The sequence below is a fragment of the Brachypodium distachyon genome, chromosome 4 (genome assembly GCF_000005505.3).
Source record: "Brachypodium distachyon strain Bd21 chromosome 4, Brachypodium_distachyon_v3.0, whole genome shotgun sequence".
Classification (NCBI taxonomy): domain Eukaryota; kingdom Viridiplantae; phylum Streptophyta; class Magnoliopsida; order Poales; family Poaceae; genus Brachypodium; species Brachypodium distachyon.
In genome coordinates this window covers 26,947,778-26,965,156 of record NC_016134.3, presented here as the reverse complement: position 1 = coordinate 26,965,156, position 17,379 = coordinate 26,947,778, and the positions used below count along the sequence as shown (strand labels likewise).

Here is a 17,379-nt window from a genome sequence, read left to right as displayed (position 1 = left end):
CACAAGATATGCCCCCACGCTGCGTCGATCTGCTTTGCGCTCCGGTCTTCAATATATATTAATGGGGCCTCCTGTTGGAGGTCTATTTCAGTCTCTTTGTTTATTTAATTATGACAATCCTCACGTTACGTACGTAACGAACTTTGGTCCAAGGAAATCAAATAACCTCGTCTCAATATACTCTCTCCGTTCCATATTAAATGACGAAACATTACATTGTATCTAGACGATATTTGGGTAGATACATACATATTTGGACAAATTTGAATCACTTAATATGGGACGGGGATTATATAAAGTCCAAAGTAGGGGATAAGAGACGAAATTCACTCTTGAATCACTAGTAAAGCTAGAACATTGTTCTCAGAGAAAAATTAAGCTCGCAGGGTGGTTTCAAAGTGCACTACTAGTTGAAAAAGAAAACACCGTCCACGACATCCGTGATCCCCGCGTTCTCCTCAGCCGAATCGTCTTCGTCATCTTCCTGAGGCTCTGGGGAAGCATTCAGATCAATGCTCAACCGACGAGATCTCACTTCCTCCCTTTGAATGTCATCTCCCTCCTCAAGGCTCTGCCTGCCCAGTCGTGGACGTTTCATCTGCGGGGACGAAAGTACGGACGACCCCGAGTCGACCACTTCAGAGTTCATCAGCACCACGATGACATCCTCCAAGCTGACAACCTCGCCATTACAGCCCCTCACTGTTCCTTCCTTCACCGCGTTCTTCACGAAGGTCTTCGAATCACGGTCCAGCCTGTTCACGCCGTTAATCAATATAACACGATGAGGGTTTTCCCGTATCGCCTCGAACAACCTTTCCCCAACGTAGCCTCCACAATCATTGTTCAGTAGTGATCTCTTCCCCTTGATGGCGGGGATCTGCTTGCCGTTGCGTGTGGGAGTAATAATATCAGAGTTACCCAGCACCTCCAGGGCAGTGAACTCCGAGTAAGAGCCGAACACGAGCCTCGCGAGCTCCCGAGCAACCAAGTTGCCGCCGCCATTGTCCCTTCCTTGGAAGAGCAGCCAAGTTGCCGTCGTCCTCGACGACGAGCTGGTTAGATTCTCCCTCGCCCTCCTCGTCATGCCGGATCGGCACAGCAGCACGACGGTCGATATGCCGGGAAAGATGGCCCCGTGCCACGGCACGCGCAGCATCAGTGCGCCGCAAAGGATCTTGTGGTTCTCCGCAGTGAGCTCCGTGAATTTTGGCTGGCGGCAAGCAGCCTGCATAGACGTGGTGAGCTCACACATTCGATCAAAGGAGAGTCAGGCAACCAATTTGCTTAGATATTCCGACTGTGCATATTAACGTACGTATGTGTTCTACCTGAATGTTGCTGGTGCGGCCGCGGTGTGTTGATCTGGTCAGAAGTTTGTTATGGCCGAGCTTCGTCGTGCCCCGCGCTGATGGTCTTGGTTTCACTTTGATAGCTTGATTCTCACTGCAACGGAAACAGAATTAACACATGCAATGCCTGTTGTTGCGTCGATACGATTTTTTCCAAGATCACATATTGCCAAATGTAATTCTTCGTACTCGTAACTATATTTTTATCTTCTAGCTAGTTTAAATGTGCAATATTCTTGTGGCATTTGTTGATGTGAAATCTTCAATTACGATCTTCATAAGCAGCCCATCCAAAACATTAATTTTTTTAGTTCCACATACGTTTTGATTGCACTATGATTTGATATTGAGTTGTTTGGAGCCTACCGATTCAATATCGGATTTTGACCTTAAGTAGTACGCGTTATCAGTTCATTGTCACCTATGTCTTTCTTTAGAAAATATCAGAAGTTAGCTACGAAGGGAATCGGGGAGAGAATTGAGATGAAAATGAGTTATTAATTTCACAGCCATATGATTTATTTGGTTCTTAACACGGATGAGAAGAGCAAAAGCTGAGAATAAGAGAGCCAGAGTCAGAAACTGATGGAACGCGCGTGGTTTGACAGATGTGTTTATTTACTTCGGTGTCTAAATGCCTCCTTTTAACCATGTCTAATGTGCCACATTAACTCTGAAAAGCACTATTAAATACTACCCCACTTGTTCCTAAATGTAAGATGTTCTAACTCTGTCACAAGTTTAAGCATCTTAAAGTCTTACCAAGTTTATACAAAAATCTAACAACTTCTATCACTCAAATAGTTTATTAAATCCGTCCTGATATGTATTTTCATACTGTGCTTATTTTATATTGTAGATATTGCTATATTATTTTTTCGTTAAGTTGTTCAGACTTTAAGAAGTTTATCTTAGAAAAAAATTAAAATTTCTTATATTCCGGAACGGGGAAGTACAAACAAAGAATCCGTACTACTCCCTCCGTTCAACAAAGAATGTCTCAACTTTGATTAAATTTGAATGCATCTATACACTAAGTAATGTCTAGATAGTTCCAAATTTTAACATTTTTTGTTGGACGGAGGGAGTACTGCTGCTTAACATAAATTTGGGGACCACAGATTTTGAGTGCACTGTGCCGCTTGCACATGGCCTGCCTGATCGCTTATTACCCCATTCGTGAGGTTACATGCATGCATGCGCGTACATAGGCAACCAGTTATGCAATCATCCATGCATGATAACTTGACCGATCAGGTTAGTTAATTAGCTTTCTATTGCATGCATGCACCTCTGGCTATGTTTGTACGTAGCACAAACAAGGACAACCTGAAGGCAAGATCTGAGCTACTTTTTTTAAAACGAAATATGTGTTGTTATTAAGCAAAACTAGTACTAGAAATTAATTAGCAGAAATTTGAAAAAAAAGATGAAGAAGAAATAAAGCCACTGGGGCTTCATCCTCAAAGTTTTCTTCGTACCTCGACTAGTGTTGTCATCTTCGGACCGCACCCTAAATCCTGCCGCTCATATAAGGCAACGTCCAATGAGAACTGTGCAAGAAGTTTGTCGTGGGAATTAAAGCGGATGGAGATGGTGCATAAGGGGAAGTTGGCGGATGATAGAATCCAGCAAAACAAAAAAACTCTCTAGCTACTGTTGGAACTAATCTTGTTATCAGTACCACGTTTAGATGAATAAATCATGTTTTATTTAGTAGTTGCGTCTAGACACTCTAGGCTGCGGCAATATACACAAAAAGAAGTGATCTTTTTTTTTTCGTTGAAAGTGCAAAAAGAAGTGATCTTGTGTGCATATGCAAGCTGATAGTGTTTTGTTAGTGCACGTAGCTAGCTACTGTTGGATAAGCATGTGTATCGAAACTCAGGCGTGTGACCCAGTTAGTTAGATGAGGTCCATGCATGAACGTTGCATGCATGGCGTTAGTGGCCGGTGTGGCCGCATGGTGCTGAGGTTACGTGTGAGTTATCTTGTACTGTCTATTTAAGCTGAGCAAATGAATGAGAAAGAGGGGCCTGCGGACAGAGAAAAAAATGTAGTCCTCAGTCACCAAGGAGGAGTGTCTCTTTGCAAAGCAAGAGTATTTCTCTCTTGGTGTATGTGTACGTGTGTGTCCTGGCGTGTTCTCGAGTGAAACCATGCATGAGAGAAAGAGTGAAGTTTGAGAGAGAAGAAGAGGAGCTGCAAGGTGCAGCTCCAACAGCTACTACAACGGCCAGGCCGAGAGGCTGTGAGCTTGGCGTTTTAAACACTGGCCAGGGCTGTGTTTGGAACGCGGGAAAACTAAATACAGTTATAGAAAAAACCCAGTAATATGATGTTGTGTAAATTAAGTGGAAGCCTACCGGTTTTGAGAACAAATGATCAAAATAGGAGAAATTAAAACCGTAGGTCTGGGCTATGTTTTGTTTCATTTGAAAAGCATAGAAAACCTTCCCTTTCCTAAGGAATTGTTATTTTTGTTTCCTTCGTTCCAAACATGAAACATTCATAAAGGAAAAATTCCATAGGAAACCAATCTTAAAATCCCTCTAGTATTCCTTTGTACCAAACAGGGCGGTAGATCAGCGAGGCAACCCTCACTTTTGGTGAGTCGATCATCGTAGGCTATTAAATTGCACCGTCAGGAACAAGGGGAACTCCAGTAGTGCTGTTATTGTCATATTCATGGCCAGTGCATGTGGCAACACCAAAGACCTAAATAGGTAAAATGGTCTGAAATTTAAGGAATTGTTTGTCTGAACTTTCAACTATCCTAGCCACATTTGTATTCTTTTCAATCAACATCCAATAATTCTCATCGTGAAATATTACCTACTCCCTCTCCGTTACTAAATGTAAGATGTTCTACCTTTGTTGTAATGTTTTTTAAAGTTTGATCAAGTTTATAAAAAAAATCAACAACCTCTGTAATTCTGAATTAGTTTTATTAAGTGCGTCATGTATATATATCCTAATAATATACTTATTTGATATTATAGATATTAGTATATTTTTCTGTAAACTTGATCAAACATGAAAATGTTTGACTTAGGACAAAGCTATATCATCTTAGAGTTAGAAACAGAGATAGTACAAAAACAAAAAGTTGAACTACTCCCTCCGATCCATATTACTTGTCTCAAATTTGCCCAAATGTGGATGTATCTATGTTTAAAAAGCGTCTAGATACATGTAATATTTCGATAAGTAATTCCGGCCGGACCGGAGGGAGTAATATATTATAAATTTACAACCTCAATGAATGTGAAATTCTAGGTTGAGTAGCATGCAATTTAGGTGTCTAAGGTTTAAAAATGTTTAAGACAGTTGATAGTTAACAAAAGCGGAATTGAAGCTTAATAGGGATCCACTGATCAGGCCAAGAAGCGAGACGTTGGCCCTCCCAGGTGGATCGGATCGGAGTACTCTGTATGTAAGGAAAAGGAAATCGAAAAAATATTGGAGGGCAGTTGTGTTTTAAGAAAAATTGATCGAAGTAACTGCGAGAGCACGTTGTAAAAAAAAATACAAGATTCCAAGCGCACGGAAGTATTTACCGGATTCAGTTTAGAGTGAAACTAATAAACATGTAACTATCGGCCGCCGGCTTTGTATTTCCTGCTGTGAGATCCCATTATCCAAGTGGGCCCCCGTTGGCTTTTTAGAGATTCCCGCTCCTGTGTGCTGGCTGTGTCGTACGTAGGACTTGCAGCACGCACGGCGGTCCACCGAGTAGGTAGCTAGCTAGGTTTGTTTACCCTCCCTTTTTTCTGGAGTAGTATACGTGTCTTGTTGCATAGTTATAGGTAGCGGCTACGTACGTATCATCTTATAAATTGTCCTTGTAAAACTTAATCCTATATATAGCTAGCTCTCTCACCCCCCCACCCCCACCCCGACTGCAGCGGCAGCAGGTACATGCATGCATGCATGCCATCTATAATTGGTACACCCTATAGTACGTGCCACACGTACTTGGTGCCAGCTGCATGCATGCAGCTGAGCCGAAATCAGTTTTGGCGGAAGCGAGAGAGTCGGAAAACTAAGCAGCGTACGTACGTACGGCAGGCATACCTTCCATTGGGGACGACTGCAGCTGGTCGTTGGTGCCGACGTGCCAGCTGCTTCGTCCCACGATCAGGAACAGGATCAGGATCAGACGACGGTCGTAGTAATAAGCTGGCGGCGGAGCGCAGGGCGCGGTCCACGCTGGGGTCGAGGAGGACGGAGGCCACGAGCCGCTCGACCTCGCTGCTGCCCGCTGCTGCCCTGCTGCTACGACGCCGGCGCTTCTTCCGCGCCCGCTTCAGCGCTGCCAGGAACGCGTTCGAAGGCGCTGCCGCCGGGGCCGGGGCCGGGGACGGGGACGTCGTCGTCACGACGGGGAGGCCGTCGAGCGCGGCGCCCAGGGAGAGCGCCAGCGCGTCGATGTTGTCGTTGTTGTGAATGCTGTTTGAGGAGCGTAGGAGGAGAGCGGGCGAAGCGGAGAGGATGGCGCTGGCGATGTGGAGCGGGGTGACATGCGCGTGGCCTCGCCGCGACGCCAGGTTCCTCGCCTGCGCCACCAACGACCCCGCCGCGGCTTCCTCCTCCGGACCAGCTGCTGCTGTGAGCTGCATGTTAGCTATGGCTAAGCTAGGGGTACTCGTATGGCTAGCTCGATCTTGAAACCGCGCAGGTAAAAGCAGCAGATTTATGCATGGATCGGAGGAGCTAGCAGTAGTTAATTAATTGTGCTGCGTCATACGGATACGCGCGCGGGTACGTGGTTTAATTAGTACGTTACATATACTGTATATACCTGCATGCACGATCTTTGCTACTACCGTATATCGGTCGATCTCGAGAGGATTTATACGAGAACAAGTACGTACAGTTGGTGAAGCAGTAGTCGTCCATCATCCCCATATGCATGTTTTGTCCTCACGTGTTTAATTGCCTCGATCTCTTCCCACAGGGGGCCGGCCGGCACACCTAGGAGATTTTGCCAATGGGTTCACTATATTTGTGCACAAACGACGAAATATAGTGTTGCACGACCTTGGACATGCCTGAACAAGAATATATGTCAATTAAAATTTAAGAACGTATAAAGCCAAAATATCATACGTACCATGCGTCACTTGGTCAAACTGACTCATCTAGGAACGGAGATGGTAGCAAATTAATTAGATAATCACTCGTGAACCGATCACCCAATTTATAACTAACGCAACTTTTCTTGACAACATTTCATAACTGAAAATCTCTCCACTAATGTGTGGCAACTGGCAATATCATAACTAACTTTTTGTGACAATACCGTTCCATGACCTAAGTAGATGGCTAGCTCGAAAAATCAACACATTAGGGCTAGACAAGACTTGCACAAGAGAAAGAGGATCACCCGATCACGGGATGTGTTATTGTACCTAATTTGATTTCTCAAATTTGGATTGCAATTGCCGGAAATACCATAGAAGAGGCGATCAGTGGCAGTTCAAAATCACCCTTAGTGGTGGGTGGCTGAACCGCCACCGCCGATCACACGCCACTATTGGTCTACCCCACTAGCATAATCTCGACAAATACTCTCGTCAACATGCCTATGCGAGTATATGATAACACGAGACATGTATATATAGATGTAAGAAAAAACTTCTTTTTAAAGAATACTTTTCTTTGTACGACGGAGTTCGTAGGGCTCTTGATGATCATATCGTCCCTTCTCTTTCTCGCCGATGTTTCACAATTGCGTGAAAGTTGTACCCAAAAGGACGACCTACTTCACAATCTACTTGGTGGGAGTCCCCGAGCCCCCGGGTCGCCATACGACCGATTTTACCGAGGCATCTCCCTTCAAAATCTCCCTCCATGCATGCACACACAATCTTGTATTTCTGAAAGCACCGTTTCGGAAATGGTCTGTAGGCGAAAATTTGACTGCCACTGATGGGCGGTGTGGGGAAGGCCCAAGAGCCCTCATCGGTCTATCAGTGGCGGTCGCCTGGCCGCCTGACACCGATGGACCTCCATCAGTGTTGGGTTTTGTGTGCCCGCCACTGAAGAGGGGGTGGGGGGGTCACCTATAGCCTAATTTTTACACTAGTGATTTATAATGGCATTTGCCGTGTCGATACCATGGCAGGCGCCTTTTAGGGACTCCAGTGGGGGTTGTGGAAGCGCCACTGGTGCCCTAGCCTCTACCATTGGCGGCTCTTTAGAGACTTTGTAGTGGCGTTTATTGAACCACGCCGTTTGTGCACCCAGGGGTGGAGCTAGGAATTCAATATAAGTGGAGGCGAGTTGGGCTTAGGCAAAAAATTAGAGACCTCATCTATTTTTAACATATTTTTATGAGCTTATTAGTAACTATTAAGCTAGGGGGGCTTTGCCCCCGGCGCCCCGTGGCGGCTCGAAACCGCCACTGTAGGTCTACCCCCAAAAGTGGCAAGAGACCAGTGACAGTTCGTCCAACAACCAATGAAGGCAATTTTGAACCGCCACCGGCTGTCTGTTCTGCAGTAGTGATGTCTGGGTATCTATACTCTCAATTTTGTCCAGCCCTATTCTGGCTTAATTACTTTGGTTTTCGGATTACTTCATTCATAAGCATATCTAGTACGGGCAGAAAAGAATAGGCTTCAATAATTCAACAAGTGACTCATTCACTGCTTCCAAATGGGGACCTTTGATATGCTTCGGGGATAAATTTTTTATTGACTTGTGTCCATGTTGATTCTAGTAGCAATTATCTAGTTGAGTATGCTTTAAATCTTGCCACTATTTTGTGATCGAGAGGGAATATGGTTATAAATATTTTGGCATATTGAATTTAATCTCTTTTTTCGAAAAGAGGACGGGTCCCCGGACTCTGCATCAATCGACGCACACAACCATATTGAATTTACACTCTATTTCTTAAATTTTTTATAGTGAATCCCATTTTGACCCCTAAGTTTCACTTTTTTGACAATTTGGACCCCATTTAGTGGCTTTTCGTTTTTTAACCTCATTTAGCAAAACTTGTGCCACTAATGACCCCGATTAAGATTTTCGCCCTAATCCCCTCCGTCCTGATAGATGGGACCCATTGTTCAAGCTGACGTGGCAAGACTGATAGGACGCATGTTTTCTCCTGGGCGCTTCCTACGCATTCGTACGCTAGATGAGCCGGCTGATACTCCATAAGAAAAGCTTTACTTTGATCCATATTATACTAATACCATACTCCATTTCAGATCATTCGCTAGTTCTGATTGTAACAACACAAAAGCTTTACATGCATCCATCACCCTCGGAAGGCCAGGCATGGAAACAAGCTGGTATCCTTGGGGACAGCTTCAATTCGTTTCTGGTAGTGGAGAGTGTAGAGTTAAAGGGAGTGGGTTGAGTTTGCATCCCTTCTTTTCTGAGGGTGTAATGAACTGCGTCGCAGTCTTTTTCTTTAATGAATGATACACCTACTTGGTTGTATTCTAGAAAATAAAAGCATGCATCCATCCACTACTACTATCATTGCTACTTTAGTCTCTCTAGGTGATTCATTTTTTCCACACACACAGCAACAACTACAACAATCAGCACCAGCACACCAAGGACCTGGACAACCAACAGAGCATGCTTCATCTACAGGCCGTCTCACCAGCAACGTTCGATGCGTAGGAAACCCTCAGGAGAAAAAAAAATACGCGTCCTAGCTGTCTGGCACGTCGGCCTGGGTCTGATTTTTCAGGACGGTGAGAATCAGGGCATTATTGTACAAATTTTTGCTAAATGAGGTCAGAAAAAGAAGAACCAACCAAAATGGAACTTAGAGATCAAAAATGAAATTCACTCAAAGTTTTAAAGTTGCAATATTCCATCTCAGATCTCATTCTTGTTGGTTCTTGAACTTGATCGGGACTTGCGCTCGAAAGAGATGAAAAGCGGGCCGGCTATGGCGGGTAGGTGGGAGTACAAGAGAAGTTTGGCTTCGAGGACAGTGACAAGCCGCTTATGTAGGACAGCGTGACGGGGCCGACTTTTTCTCCACAGGGGCCTAAATTCCCCCCGTATGGGACGTTAATTTGAGCCAGTGAAACGTCACCAACATAGCAGGTTTCTGGCATTAAATCTCATTAACTGTCAATTTTCTGTACGTATTTACTAGTAAAAAAACATTCATTGGATATTTGGAGACGAGAGTTGGTGAGAGGAGAGAATGATATTGTAAATCGAGATTTTAGAATTTTGGAGATGAGGCTTGAACATCGAAAGGAGCTAAATACGTACTAGCTGTGGAGGCACGTCCACGGCTCGACGCGTGTATCGCTACGTACGTGTGGTGGCTACCGGCCTTAATTTACTTACGGTCGTGATCGAGAGATGCCGTGATTCACCACAGATCGCCAAATCTAGAGGACGTACACAGTACGTATGAAATCTCGCTCGATCGGTGCCAGCGTGCGCCCACGTATATATAGGTCACTGTAGAAAACCCTATGCAACTAAATCTGCAGAACAGGCTACTGATCCGGGAACTTAATCGCCGGCGCGTCGTCGACTGATACTGTTGCTGCTGCCGCGATCGAAAGATACTGTTGCTGCCGGCCGGCCAGCGGCTATCGATCGACCGAGATGTAAATGTACTCCAACATTAATTGGTTCATTTTCAGGCATGTGGCGGTCGCTTAGCTAGTACGTACTCGCGGTCGTTCAATGCGCATTGATTGGTTTCATTTCATGAGGAAATGAAACCATGCATGCATGCATGCATGACTCACGGCAGAAGGGCACGCAGGACAGTAGATTCTTCAGTTCCTCAATCATCGACACATGGCATGAAGGACACAAGCTAGCTGTACACAGGGGCGGAGGCAGGAACCGGCCAACTCTAAGATTTCGAATTTCTATTTGGCTTCATGTATAATTTTGCGATTTAATTATATGAGCTTCATATTTTTATGTTTTGCTCCTCCTCATAAATAATCCCTTCTATTCTGGCGCTTTCTATGATTTTTTCATGCCTCGGCCACTGGCTGTATACACGAAATTGGCTATGGTGCTACTACAATTCACAACCTTGATCCATGCATGCATGCATCATGTGCATCTACTTCCTTGTTTCCTTGCTTACAGGCTGGCCCGGGCAGAGATATATTAGGGAGGTCGATTTGATTCTCTCTGTGTATTTGGTACTCGCTGTCCCATCACACGTTTCTTAACTAAACTCAAAGCCTACATCCCTTGGAAGAAGTTGATCAAGGACTAATATGGTATGGTAGCGGGCCTTGCATATACCCCACATAGATTTAGACCAACCTCCGAATCAAGAAAACAAAATTTCTCAGCAAATAATTTAAAAAGTATAATTCATCAAAGTTCTAATTCTTTCACAAAGGTATCAAGTTAGTCATAAGTCTTTCAAAATGTATGTTTAGGTCCTAATAGTATTTTAAGTGGTTCATCACAGGTCTCTCTGGTGTATGCACCCCACTAACCGTATGACGTGGCCATTTGATTAGTGCCACATAGGATTTGGCCCACGCGTCATGTAAAGATATGGATTGAAATCTTATAGAAAACCTCTCGACGGTAAGGTTCTTCCATTTCGTGTTCCCTGGCTGTTCATGGCGGGGAGCTGCGTCATTGGCTTTCATATAGTGTCCACCCTCTCCAGGATGTTGAGTAGAATGTCATCATACAGCTCGCTAAGTCTATCTCCCCCAACTCCTTGATGAGCTGTTTGTGTTCTTCGAGTGTTTTTAAAGTATTATCCACTCTAAATTTAAAAACATTAGAGAGACCCCAAATGAGTTATTTGGTAGACAAGGATTATACGAGATTATCCCCACAAAACACCCACTTTTTTTTAGATGATCAGGGACAACGTCCGCGGTCCCAATCTTTTCATTGAGACCCAACAGGTCATAGCAGATAATGTAGCAAAACAATGTTTTGTCGCAACAGTTCCTTTAAAAGGACCAAAAGCTATTGCTAAAGCATTTACGAACAAAAGCTACTACTAAGTCTATTACAGCCGGCGAACGGCAATCAGCGAGCCTCACAGGGCATCGAGGAAGAACTTGATAGCGTTGCCAACTTCTTCTTCTTCTTCATGGGAGAAGGCTGCGGGGAGGATCCACCGACGTCCAGTGGAGACACCGGGTTCAGCAGAGGGTCCGGCGAGCTTCAGTGCACTTTGGAGGGGACATCTGGAGTGTGTCGGAGATCTTGAGCCTTGCATAGTCTCCCAGAAGATCATCACCGAGCTTTGGCGTCAGCGGGCGAACTCTACCTCCAGTAGATTCGAATGCCACTAATGCCAGCCCAAGCAGGAGGCGCCTTCAGCACCAAGCGGAGGAGGGTATAGAAACCCTCTACCTGCTCCAAAGCAGCCTGTTTGAAGATGCTTCTCCATTTGTGGATAGTTTGGAGGATCAACCGCCAAAGTTGGTTAGTACTTATCCAAATAATATTATTAAAAATGAAGCTATTTCTAAACTTCCAAAGATACCATAGGACAAAAGCACATATGGAATTTAATGCCCCATGCTTTTTATTTGAGAGCCAGAATCTGGCTACATATTCTAGATCAGTGCCTATTCCTTGTTAAAGTATAAAGAGACAGTTCCCCGGACAGTTCTTGCAGCTACACAATCAAAGAACAAATGATGAACATAGTCTTTTTTAGCGCAGAAAACACAATCCTCTTGTTTCTCTGTTTTCCTTTTTCTTCAGGTTATCTTTGGTCATGATTTTATTATGGGACATCAGCCACAGGAAGACCTGCACCGTAGGTGGGACATGTATGGACCAGAGGGAAGGAAAAGAAAATTTGCTTAACCCCTCTAAAGTTGATATTGCCAGATAAGGGAGTCAGTATCCTCTCTAAGTGCAATACTCTGGGCAATATGTTCCAGAGCATACCAATATTCCATCATGGACTTGGAAAAGGTTCTTCTAAAAGTGAGTTTGAGAGTATGTCCATCCCAGATCTCAACTGTAGTGGCGTTGCTTTCATTGCAGATAATGTAAAGGGGGCAGAATTGGACAACCAGTGAGGATGTGCCAAACCATATATCTTCCCAGATTTGATTTTGGTGTCATCACCTACTATACATCTATAGCCAAATTTAGCAGCTTTGGCAGCCCACATAACCCCTTTCCAAAATTTGAAAACGCCAACAGTTTTGCTGTAGAAGATGTTGGGGCATTGGGCTCCATATTTGCTATCAACTATCGTTTTCCAAATTTTCCCATCACTAGAGATGTATCTTTTGACCAAGAAAGGTAAAAAGAGATAAATTAAGGTCTTGGAGATTGGGAATACCCAGCCCTCCAAAGTCCCTTTTCATACAGACCAAGGACCAGTTAGCCAGGTGCAGCTTTCTGTTGCCCTCAAAATCATTGCAAAGGCAATGAGCCATCTGGGAATTTACTAAATGCAAAGCACATTTATGGAATATAAAAAAAGACAGTAGGTAGATTGGGATATTGGCTAAGTAAGAATTAATGAGGACTAGCCTACATGCATAAGAGAGGAGTTTTCCTCTCCAGCCACTAATCCTTTTTATGATCCTATCCACTAAAGGTTGGATATCCTCTTTTCTTAATTTTTCATAGTGTAGGGGAATTCCTAGATACTTAATGGGGAAAACACCTTCAGTGCACCCAAAAGCAGAAAGGAAAGGTGTTGTATGTTCAGCATTTAAGCCAATATAGGAATGAGTTCACTTTTAGAATGGTTAATCTTCATACCAGAGACTTGCTAGAAGCAGGTTAGTGCCATTTTAATTTTTTTGCCATTTATATATTACTAGAGGAAAAAGGATGGTGTCGTCACCATATTGCTCATATTAATCTGCTGACCCGACGCTTCGCAGTATCGATCCAACAATAATTTCGCTTCGGTTGCACCTTCATAACTTGCTTTAATAAACATCAGTCTGTCATCCGCAAAGAGCAGGTGATTCACATCCGGGGCGGAGTGAGCCACTTTAATACCATTGAGACCAGATGACCGAAATGAATTTAGGAGGCACAAGAGGCCCTCTGCTGCTAACAAGAAAAAAGGTGATATAGGATCGCCCTGTCGGATCCCCCGACTCGGTCGGAATTCTTCCAACGATGAACCATTAAGCAACACTGAGAAAGAAACCTAACTCACCAGTTGCATAACCATGTCCACCCATCTGCTGTGAAACCCCAATTTGAACATAATTCCCTTGAGGCAGCACCACTCAACACGGTCGTAAGCTTTTTTCATATGCAGCTTCAACGCACACGTCTGGTGTTTTTTTGCACCATTCCGCTTCATAAAGTGGAGACACTCGTAGGCGGCAATGATATTATCCATTATCAGCCTCCCTGGGACAAAAGCAGACTGTTCCTCAGAAATAATCTCCGGCAAAATAACCTTCAACCTGTTAGCCAACACTTTCAAGGCAATCTTATAAATCACATTGCATAGGCTAATTGGCCGGAACTGACGCAATTCGACTGGGGAGGCCACTTTCGGAATTAAGATAATAAATGTCTTATTGATGCAAGTTGGATCATCATGACCATCAAGGACACTCAGAACCGCTATAGTCACCTTCTCCCCACAGATTTCCCAATGGCGCTGAAAAAAGTGTGCAAGAAATCCATCCGGGCCCGGCGATTTAGTGGGGAACATTTGGAACAGGGCAGCATTTACTTCCTGCGCGCTAAAGGGCGCAATTAACTTTATATTCATATCATCAGTGACTTTCGTGGGAACCGTATTCAGTACCCCTTCCATGTTATGAACACCTTCCGATGTAAGCAAACTCCCAAAAAATTGGTTAGTGATCTGACCAGTTTCGTAGGAACCGTATTCAGTACCCCTTCCATATTATGAACACATTCCGATGCAATCAACAGCCGTCCGGCACTGTGTACTGTGGATACTACTGCTGTCACATCCTTATGGAGAATTCCAGCATCTTCAAACCTGATTGGAAGGGGTTAATCACGGCTGTGGAAGAGTACTGGCGGCCCCGAATGGATAGTGCACACAAATCTAAATGGCTCGTGTATAACATTCAGAGGGAGCTCGCCCATTTCATCAACAAGGAGGTCATCAAGCCAAGTGGGGACTTCTTCAAACGCGTGGAACCCGTGGTTACTAGGGTTCACCCAAAATAATAGCTTCAAACTTGACTTTGTTATGAAATTCTTAAACTTTGTAATCAATGTCGTGAAGTGAACGTTGCATGAGATATATTTGTATGCTTTGCATAATGTGGCTGTGGTTTTAATTCGAAATATATGTGTTGTTTATATATTGTGTATTTCTATTCATATGTTGTGTATTTCTGTTCATATGGACCACATCGACCGTTAGTGATGATTCCCATCATCAGTGACGGGCGAGGAAATGTGACCGAGACTGATGATGGGTATCATCACTAACGGGTGGGCCAACCGCCACTGATGATGGCATCATCACTAATAGTTGGAGCGACAATTAGTGATGATGACCATCATTACTGGCAGGAAGTTAGTGACGGTCATCTTACCCGTTAGTGATGCGGTTTTTTGACCGTTACGGATGACTTTTTTTGTAGTAGTGGAGAACCACTTATGAAACTATCAGAACCCAAACATGCATTTTAAAAGTATTAGAACTAACTTGACACCTTTACAAAAGAATTAGGACCTAGACTGTATTTTACTCTAAAATAATCGCAGTATTGGGTAATGTGCACTGGGGGCTTCCACCCATAGATCTGTCATTTTCTTATGACTTTACCTGCAACAAAGCCCATCTAATCGTAAATCCTGGTATTAAGAAAATGTAATAATAGTAGAGAAAAATGGTAGTAAGATTTTCCAGACAGCAGATGAAGAAAATAAAAAGTGCGCGCAAAGGCGCCTCTTTATCCGTACACATAGGAAGCTGATATCTATATCGGTGCATTTTTAGATCAAGAGCTGGTGCCTTGGTTTGCATGAAGAATGGAGAAACTATAATGCGTTTATTACCTAGTTTTCATTGCCAGTCGGTGATGTTCCAACTCTACCCATATTAACTTTTCCAAACAGCAGTTTGAATTTCTTCGAGATAGAATTGTTCAAGTATTGCAATGCGTGATCTTAGTGTTATCCATTTTAGGAAAGAATAATGTTGCCTAATAAAATTTCAGTAACACGATCTCTTTCCAAATACTATCTGGCAAAAAAGTCCAACAAGTGAGTCTCCTAGGACTACTACTCTAGTGGTAATTAAGGGTTTGCCACAGAAAATTACTAGGACTCAAGGGGTAATTATTGTCATTTAACCCAAATCTTTCAGATTAGAGCATTTTGACAAAAAAAAAAGACAAGACTGGCTCACATGTAAGGTCCTACATCCCAATTTTTTTTGCATCCCATTTTCCACCCAGCCCTTTGGCTTCCTCTATACTCTGTCCTCTACCCTTCTCTTCTCTGCTCCATTCTTTTTAGAGTAACAGGAGGCTGGAAAGCCTCCCGGTCCCATTGCATTAATGAAACCGGCATACCGAGTTCAAAATAAAGTGTTCCAAAATAAAAAGAGTTTGTCTTCTCAAGCAAACAAAACAAAAAAGAGCAGACTGCCTAGGAGCAGCAGGAGGATATACTGAAACATCAATACAGAGGAGGACAACTCAGGCATCAGGCATCAATTTGGGCATGCCCAGCGGCGAGGCGTGCCAGCAGCACCTGGAGCTTCTCACGGATCTCAGAAGCAGACCGCGCCTCCTTGCTGGGAATTCCAGGCAGGCAGCTGGAGATGGGTGGCGACGGGTCCGAAATGCGGAGCGACGAGCATCCCTCAGGAACAGCCTCCGCCAGGATAGCTCCAAGCTCAGGGGTCGCTGGGGAGAAGGAAGTAGACAGGTCGAGGATCTCGTTCATCTCCAAGACAGCCGAATCGGTTCCTGGAGCAGGCAAGAGATGTGTGTGCAGAACTTGTTTACTGCAGCCTGCATCTTTTCTTTGAACTACAACTCCCACTTGCGGATAGTTCTCAAGATCAGCCACCAAATCTGCGTAACATCATGCCAGCGCTGATGGTTAAAAATAATATCATTGCGGAAAGTCCAGAGATTCCACAATATTGCAGCAATAATAGAGTTCATAGCAGCATTCCGTTTGTTAGCAACCCAAAAGCAAGCAATATATTCATAGGAAGTTACCCAGATTCTGATTAAAGTATTGGGAAACATCATGCCAAATGGCCTTAGCAACAACACAATAAAAAAACAGGTGGTGGACCGACTCCTTTTCAGTACAGAAGGCACAATCTTCAGGTTTTTTAATATGTCGTTTCTTTAGATTGTCCCTGGTCATAATTTTGTTGCGACAGACCAGCCAAAGAAAGATTTGAATTTTAAGGGGAACCACTAGGGACCAGATAGCAGGGATAAAAGTAGGCATTATTCTCCTAAAGTTGATGATCTTGTAAAGGGTGCTAGTGGAGTAAGTCCCAGAGCTACTATACTTCCAGATAAGGGCATCATGATAAGTAGTCAGCAGAGTACCTAGGACAATTTGTTCAAGCTCATATCATTTCTCCATGAGGACAGGGGAGAAATTTCTTCTAAAGGAGAGCTTTACGGTGTGTCCATCCCAGACATTACTAAGAGAGACGAGTTGTTCATTGCATATATCATAGAGATCTCAAAATTGGACAGCGAGAGGAGAGGTGACAAACCAAGTATCCTCCCAGAAGTGGATGCTAGCACCATTCTCCACTTGCCATCTATACCTCATTTTTACTGCTTGTGCAGTCCACATGACACCTTTCCAAAAGACAGACCCCTCCCAGCCTTACAATGAAAGATGTTAGAAGAGGCAGTGTCATATTTGTGATCAATTACTTTTTTTCCAAAATTTGCCATCAAATTGGATGTATCTCTTTATCCAAGAACCTAGGAGGCACAGATTGACATCTTGGAGACAGGGGATTCCTACTCCCCCGAACTCCTTTTTCATGCAAAGGATATGCCAGTTGGCCAGATGTAGTTTTCTGCCCCCCTCATCATCACTCCATAAACAATGGGCCATTTGAGTG

The 17,379-nt window shown here is 43.9% G+C and overlaps 2 protein-coding genes across 2 annotated transcripts; both read right to left on the bottom strand.

Moving 5' to 3' along the window:
- Nucleotides 1-254: 254 nt before the first annotated feature.
- LOC112268819 (protein SMAX1-LIKE 3-like) lies at nt 255-6,007 on the bottom strand. The gene is made up of 3 exons (XM_024454974.1): nt 5,430-6,007; nt 1,332-1,446; nt 255-1,228 (listed from the first exon to the last, which is right to left on the bottom strand). The coding sequence occupies exons 1-3, from the start codon at nt 5,972-5,974 to the stop codon at nt 407-409; spliced, it is 1,482 nt and encodes a 493-aa protein (XP_024310742.1). The 5' UTR covers nt 5,975-6,007; the 3' UTR covers nt 255-406.
- Nucleotides 6,008-15,933: 9,926 nt separating this feature from the next.
- Nucleotides 15,934-17,070, bottom strand: LOC112268919. The gene is made up of 2 exons (XM_024455194.1): nt 17,020-17,070; nt 15,934-16,351 (listed from the first exon to the last, which is right to left on the bottom strand). Exons 1-2 carry the CDS (start codon nt 17,051-17,053, stop codon nt 15,978-15,980), a joined length of 408 nt encoding a protein of 135 aa, XP_024310962.1. The 5' UTR covers nt 17,054-17,070; the 3' UTR covers nt 15,934-15,977.
- Nucleotides 17,071-17,379: the final 309 nt, after the last annotated feature.